Source organism: Penaeus chinensis, chromosome 36, assembly GCF_019202785.1.
Source record: "Penaeus chinensis breed Huanghai No. 1 chromosome 36, ASM1920278v2, whole genome shotgun sequence".
Lineage (NCBI taxonomy): Eukaryota > Metazoa > Arthropoda > Malacostraca > Decapoda > Penaeidae > Penaeus > Penaeus chinensis.
Window position 1 is genome coordinate 13,653,313 of NC_061854.1, and position 7,500 is coordinate 13,660,812.

The 7,500-nt window shown below is 38.9% G+C and overlaps 1 protein-coding gene across 1 annotated transcript in view; it reads right to left on the reverse strand.

The window, feature by feature from the left end:
• Window positions 1-7,500, reverse strand: part of LOC125045099 (transient-receptor-potential-like protein) — a 26,033-nt gene that overhangs the window by 10,787 nt on the left and 7,746 nt on the right. Inside the window, 6 exon segments of the mRNA XM_047642201.1 lie at window positions 1,387-1,513; window positions 2,982-3,089; window positions 4,237-4,410; window positions 4,891-5,092; window positions 6,953-7,095; window positions 7,496-7,500. The exon segment at window positions 7,496-7,500 is cut by the window's right edge and continues 236 nt beyond it. Coding sequence (XP_047498157.1) covers window positions 1,387-1,513; window positions 2,982-3,089; window positions 4,237-4,410; window positions 4,891-5,092; window positions 6,953-7,095; window positions 7,496-7,500 — 759 coding nt within the window.

Sequence of the window (7,500 nt, forward strand, 5' to 3'; positions counted from 1 at the left end):
GAGGAAGAAGAAAGATGACGGGAAGAAGGGAGGGAGAGAAATAAGATTAAGATAGGGAGAGGAGAGGGATGTTGATGGTGTGATGGGAGATGGAGGGATGAGAAGAGGATGGTGAGGTGGGAACAGAGAAAGGGGTGAGAGGAAAGTTGATGGTGAGACAGAAGAAGATGAAAGGATGGTAGTGCTAATGGTAGTGGTAATGAGGAGATGGAATGATGGTGATGAATGGGAGGTAAAAATGAGAACATATGTTGGTCATGAGGTAAGGAAATGATGAACAGATGATAGGGGTGATAATAATGAGATAAAAAAGATGAACAGGTGACACTGATGATTATACAGAGGGAAAAGAGATACACAATATGATGAAAAGTTGAGAATGATGTGGAAGGAGAGAAAGAGAAAAAAAATGCAAGGGTAGCTGATAAATCGAAGTAATGAACATTTTTTTTTTTTTTTTTACAAGAAGATACGGACGCTAAAAAACGGATAAATATGTATGAAAGAAGAAGAAAAAAAAAGGTAGTAATGATATTTTTTCTAAATATGTACATCAAATAAAACAAAATAACACAAAATAATTTATAAATATGTGATGGATAATGTTAAAACAAGATTTATTTTTCAACGTGCTGTAAAAAAATATTTTTTCGTCATGATACAAAAGTTTGAATATTTATGAGGAAAACAAATGCTATTGTGTGGCTTATACTGAAGACCCGACTATGCAGATTAATGGAAAAAAGTGATTTTTTTTTTTTGATCAGTGAAGTAGAAGAAAGAAAATATTAGTAAAAAATACGGAAAACAATGATGTATGGAGAAAAAAAAAATTAAAAAATGACAAATAGGCTTGAATAGACATTTTATATCCAAATAACAAAGTGATTAAGAATAAGCATACGATTAAAAAGAAGAACGAGACTAAAATAAATACGAGGGACCGAGAAAGGTAAAAAAAAAAAAAAAAAAAAAGTAAATCACATTAGCAGAATAGAAAAGACAGGAAAAAATATTCATATCAGATAAAGAAATTCACACAAAGAAGAATGCAAGAAACAAAGAGATAACTGATATACAAAAGAAACTAAGCGATAAATATACATCACAGAATACAGAAAAATTAAAGATGGTCATAGAAGAAGCATACGTGACAGAAAAAAAAGTCACAAAAGAGAGAGAGAGAAAAACACACACCCACAAAACACGAAAAGATAACAAACACACACAAAACACAAAAAAGATAACAAACACACACACAAAACACGAAAAGATAACACACACACACACACACAAAAGATTAAAAAAAAACACACACACACGCATGGAAAGAATACGAGACACAGAAAGCGATAACAGGAACCAAGAATAAAAGGCGAAACTCACGCAGGAAGAAGAGATAGGAGGCAGAGTGGATAAGGAACTTCATAAACGGAGTTCGGATAAGTGCTCCAGTAGGGCTATCCGGAGTAAGGATGTAGAGGACACAGTATAGGGGAAACAGAGCCACGACCTGAAAGAGTTATGAGAGAGTTAGAACAGTTATAGAAAGAGTTAGAAGAGAGTTAGAAAAGAGTTATATGAGTTAGAAAAAAGTCATATGAGTTAGAAAAGAGTTAAAAGAGAGTTAGAAAAGAGTTATATGAATTAGAAAAGAGTTAGAAGAGAGTTAGAAAAGAGTTATATGAGTTAGAAAAGAGTTATATGAGTTAGAAAAGAGTTAGAAGAGAGTTAGAAAAGAGTTATATGAGTTAGAAAAGAGTTATATGAGTTAGAAAAGAGTTATATGAGTTAGAAAAGAGTTATATGAGTTAGAAAAGAGTTAGAAGAGAGTTAGAAAAGAGTTATATGAGTTAGAAAAGAGTTAGAAGAGAGTTAGAAAAGAGTTAGAAGAGAGTTAGAAAAGAGTTATATGAGTTAGAAGAGAGTTAGAAAAGAGTTATATGAGTTAGAAAAGAGTTAGAAGAGAGTTAGAAAAGAGTTCTATGAGTTAGAAAAGAGTTAGAAGAGAGTTAGAAAAGAGTTATATGAGTTAGAAAAGAGTTATATGAGTTAGAAAAGAGTTATATGAGTTAGAAAAGAGTTATATGAGTTAGAAAAGAGTTATATGAGTTAGAAAAGAGTTATATGAGTTAGAAAAGAGTTAGAAGAGAGTTAGAAAGGAGTTATATGAGTTAGAAAAGAGTTATATGAGTTAGAAAAGAGTTATATGAGTTAGAAAAGAGTTATATGAGTTAGAAAAGAGTTATATGAGTTAGAAAAGAGTTAGAAGAGAGTTAGAAAGGAGTTAGAAGAGAGTTAGAAAAGAGTTATATGAGTTAGAAAAGAGTTAGAAGAGAGTTAGAAAAGAGTTAGAAGAGAGTTAGAAAAGAGTTATATGAGTTAGAAAAGAGTTTAAAAGCGTTAGAAAGAGTTGTAAGTGTTAGAAAGAGTTATATGAATGTTATAAGTGTTATAAAAGTTATAAAAGAGTTATAAGTATTATATAAAACGTTATAAAAGTTATAAGTGTTGCAAAAGAGTTATAATATAAGCGATCAAAAGAACATTGCAGTTACAGTTAACAGGAGGGACTCATGACAAGAACGAACAGAAGAACTTTTCAACGAGAATGAACAGAGAACAAAGTGTAAGAGTAAACGGAAGAACGTTGCATTAAAACTGAACAGAAATCATAACACAAGGGAAACAGAGCCACGACCTAATCATTAGTAAAATGAACAGAGAAGAAAATCCCCCTCAGAAAATAACCCTCAGGAGATCCCTCTCAGGAAATCGCCCTCAGAAAATCCCACTCAGGAAACCGCCCTCAGAAAATCGCCCTCAGGAAATCCCTCTCAGAAAATCCCCCTCAGAAAATCCCTCTCAGAAAATCCCTCTCAGAAAATCCCCTTCAGGAAATCCCTCTCAGAAAATCCCTCTCAGATAATCCCCCTCAGGAAATCCCTCTCAGATAATCCCCCTCGGGAAATCGCCCTTACCTTAATAATCTCCAGACACTTATCAATGACGGCTTTCCTCCTGAAGCCTGGGAGACCTTCGTACCAGAGGGCAGCCAGCAGTTGTTGAATGTTAGGGTGGGCCACGAACTGCGAAATGAAGAGGAAGAGGGTGATGCTGGTGATGATGATGGTGATGAACGGGTGATGGTGATGGCGAAGAACTGATGGTGGTGATAGTGGTGATGAACTGATGATGGTGATGATGACGGTGATGATGGTGGTGATGAACGGGTGATGGTGATGGAGAAGAACTGATGGTGGTGATAGTGGTGATGAACTGATGATGGTGATGATGACGGTGATGATGGTGGTGATGAACGGGTGATGGTGATGGCGAAGAACTGATGGTGGTGATAGTGGTGATGAACTGATGATGGTGATGATGATGGTGATGAACGGGTGATGGTGATGGCGAAGAACTGATGGTGGTGATAGTGGTGATGAACTGATGATGGTGATGAAATGATGGTGCTGATGGCTAAGAATTGATGGTGGTGATGAAATGATAATGGTGATGTTGATGAAATGATGATGGTGATGATGACGATGACAAACAAATAAGTAACGCATGGTGAGACTTAGAAGAAAGAATAAGTCAAGATCAAAGCCTTATTTTACGTTAGTGGTCAAACGAGTGTTTCAGGTGTTAGTTTGCTTTCGACAAGTTATTTACCATTTACTTATATCTCTGTTTATTTACATGTCACGATTTATTATTTACTGTGTTACTCCTTCCTATACGTGTGACTGTGTTATAGTGTCACGTCGTTTATAATTTTAATTCGTGTTGTATGCGATTACTGGTATTTATTAACGCGGTTACAATATCTTGAAATACATCTTTTCTTTATTTTAATGTGGTTTTGTGTAGGCTGAAATTATTTTTATTATAGATACCTTTAATATGAATATAATATCTATCATCAGTGTCATCATTATCACCACTCGTAACTCAACTAGTTAACTGCGCAGATATGAAACAAACAATATAGTAATGATGATGTTTTAAAAGAATATATACGAACATTAGGAGAGAGAGAAAAAACACGAACAATTAAAAAAGAAAGACAAAACCAACAAAAATGACAGAAACAAATAAAAACAAACGAACGGACATTAGGAATAACATACACGCTTAAAAATAAAAGAGAGAGAAAGAAAAACGGAAATCAAAATCAAGAACATTCAGGATTTCCCCCGCGTCAGATCCCCAGCGACGCCCTCTCTCACCGACCTTCTTCTGCTTATAATCGATGGCCAGTTCGAGGCGGCGCAGCATCATGTGCTCTCCGTCCTCGTAGGGAACCACAGACTCAGGGTCGTGGTTGAGGATGACAGCCAACTCGGTGGAGGATCGAGTGTGACTCAGCAGCTCCTCGGCGAATCCCATACACTTGCGACGGAGTTCCTGCGGGGAGTGAGGGAGGCGTTTCGTGGTGAGTTTGGGGAATGGAAGGATTTGCGGGATTTTGGAGTATGGAGTGGAATAATTCTTGGGTTGTTTTTTTGTGTGGTTGATGTGAGTGATGTGGGGTAATATGTGCGTGTGTAAGGATGATGGTGCGGGTGTATGTGTGTATACAGTATATATCCACAGATCAGATGTGCATATACACAAACACACACAGACACACACACACACATCCCATTACACACATACATACAACACACACATAACCCCTTAACATACACCTTTTGCACTCTCCCCTACCCACCCACCCATCTAACCCACTCTACCCACCCCCTTAACCCACCCTACCCCACCCTAACCCACCCTACCCCACCCAACCCCACCCTACCCCACCCGACCCACCCCCTTAACCCACTCTACCCACCCCCTTAACCCACCCTACCCCACCCAACCCCACCCTACCCCACCCTAACTCACCGTGTACTCAGCCCTGAACTCGTGCTCGGTATTGGCCAGGTTCTTCAGTTCCCAGGAGAGCTCGAAGGCCGTGAGGATGGGGTCGGTGGAAGACAGGGCGATGAGGGAGGGCGAGGCGAGGGCGCGGTAGGCGTTGATGCGAGAGCGGGAGTGGCGGAGGGAGTCCTCAGAGGAGGTCTTGATGCAGTCGGGGCAGCCGCACCTGGTGGAGAAGGGGGGGGGGGGGGGAGGAGGGGAGGGAGGGAGAAGGGAGGGGGAGAGGAGGGAAGAGGGGGAGAGAGGAGAGGAGGAGGGAAGGGGGGAGAGGAGGAGGGAAGAGGGGGAGAGGAGGAGAGAGGGAGGGAGAGGAGGAGGGAAGGGTGGGGAGAGAGGAGGGGAGGGAGGGAGAAGGGAGGGGGAGAGGAGGGAAGAGGGGGAGAGGAGGAGAGAAGGGGGGAGAGGAGGAAAGAAGGGAGGGGGAGAGGAGGAGGGAAGAGGGGGAGAGGAGGAGAGAAGGGGGGAGAGGAGGAGGGAAGAGGGGGAGAGGAGAGAAGGGGAGGGAGAAGGAGGGAGAGAAGACAAGACGAGGGAGAGAGGGGAGAGAGGGAGAGTTTGTTGGGGAATGGAGAGGAGTTAGTGTGGAAGGGTTAGTGGGGAAGGAAAAGGGGAGAGTTGGGGGTAGGAGGGTTGGCGCGAAAATGGTGGGGTTGGGTAGAGGTTCGGAGGGAGGGACGTTATTAGTATCGTTATCGTTAAGTACCAGTTTATCGCATCATTATAGGTCATCAAAAATGTTCAGGTTATTATTTTATAATTATTACAGTTATAATAATAATAATGATTATAATAATAATAATAATAATAATAATAATAATAATTATTATTATTATTATTTTGGTAGTCAACATTACGTTGTGTTTCCTTACCATTATCATGTTGTCAACAAGTTTATTCATGTACACGTACGGGAAATAATGGTGCCATATTATAAAAGTTTGTCCATTAATGTGAGATATGGCGCTGTGTTTTAGCCTTCCAGAATATTCCTTAATAACCTTATGTAACATGAAGGCCATTCGTTAGCAATAAGAAACCAACTATATTACGAAGAATATATTAACTGTTCGCTATCCCAAACAATACAAACAGAGAATGATTAAAGAGGAAAAGTAAGGTTATATATATATATATATATATATATATATATATATATATATATATATATAAGGAATTTATATCTATCCTCCCTAACAAAGCTATCGACAGTACTGGTTCTCACTCAGAGGGAGCGGGACTAAACCCTTTTCCATTCTGATTTTTTTTGGGGTAAATTAGAACTGTTTAAGTTGAAATGTTTGGCAGTGGAGGCAATTTATGGATCTGTTTGTGTGTGTTTTCCTGATATTGAATATTTCTATGTAGGGACAAAACATTATATAAAGATAAATTTTCATAAAGGTATTTCATGCCACTGCAAACAATGCACTCTCATTTTCTAAAAAAAAAGAAAATGTTCCTTTTTATCAACTTTGACCTTCAAAACTCCAATAATAAAGTCTAACTGAGTAATATCATGCAAACCACAGTAAAACAAAACGATTTTTATATCATAAAAGGCCAACATGTACAAGCATTTCATAGCATTCTTTATAAATATCTAATTCCTTCCCACGAACTGCTGTTGTAATATCCGTTATTATTTTCATTATTGCGATGAAAAATACTTTCATAAGTATGATTATTACTATTTTCCCATCCATATAGTTTTACATTATCAACATCATCATAAATGTGGATATCTTTTTTGATAACATTACGTTATTATTAGGATCATATCCCAAGCACTCCATTCCCTCCCTTGAACATTAAAACATAAAATCATAACAAAGAAAAACAAGAGAAGTAAAAAGAAAAGAAATATATATATATAGAATAAAAAAGAAAAAAAAAAGAACAGAAATACAATAATAATAATAAAAAAATAAGATGAATATAAAAGAAAAAAAAGCCTAGAAACGTTACGAAAAACAAAAGAAAATCGCGCAGCACCGAAGCCACAGAAAGCCACAGAAAACGGGCTTACCTAATGTCGTGGGGCATGGGCAACATAGCTCCACGATCCAGAAGGATTTTCAGGATCTCATAGTTGTCACGATGGGCGGCCAAGATGAGAGGCGTAATCTCGGGCGTGAAGGCGGAGGTGTTGCGGTCTGCCTTTTCCCAAGACTGCGGGCGTGGGCGGGGGAAGGGAGAGAGAGAGAGAGGTTGGAGTAAGGGGGTTGAAGATTTGATTGGGCTTGATGCCTTTGTTTTATTGCTGAGATCGCTTTACCCTATTCTCAACTACAAAGTAGAATAGATGGGTAAGAGAGAGAGAGAGAGAGAGAGAGAGAGAGAGAGAGAGAGAGAGAGAGAGAGAGAGAGAGAGAGAGAGAGAGAGAGAGAGAGAGAGAGAGATTGACTGACTAACAGACAGACAGGTAAACAGGTAGACAGACAGAGTAACTGATTGGCTAACAGACAGACAAGCAAGAAAAAAAACCCAGACAGATCAACTTACTGACTGACAGACGGAGAAAACCTGAAACAGAGAGAGAGAGAGAAAAGAAGACAGACAAGGACTCACGTAGG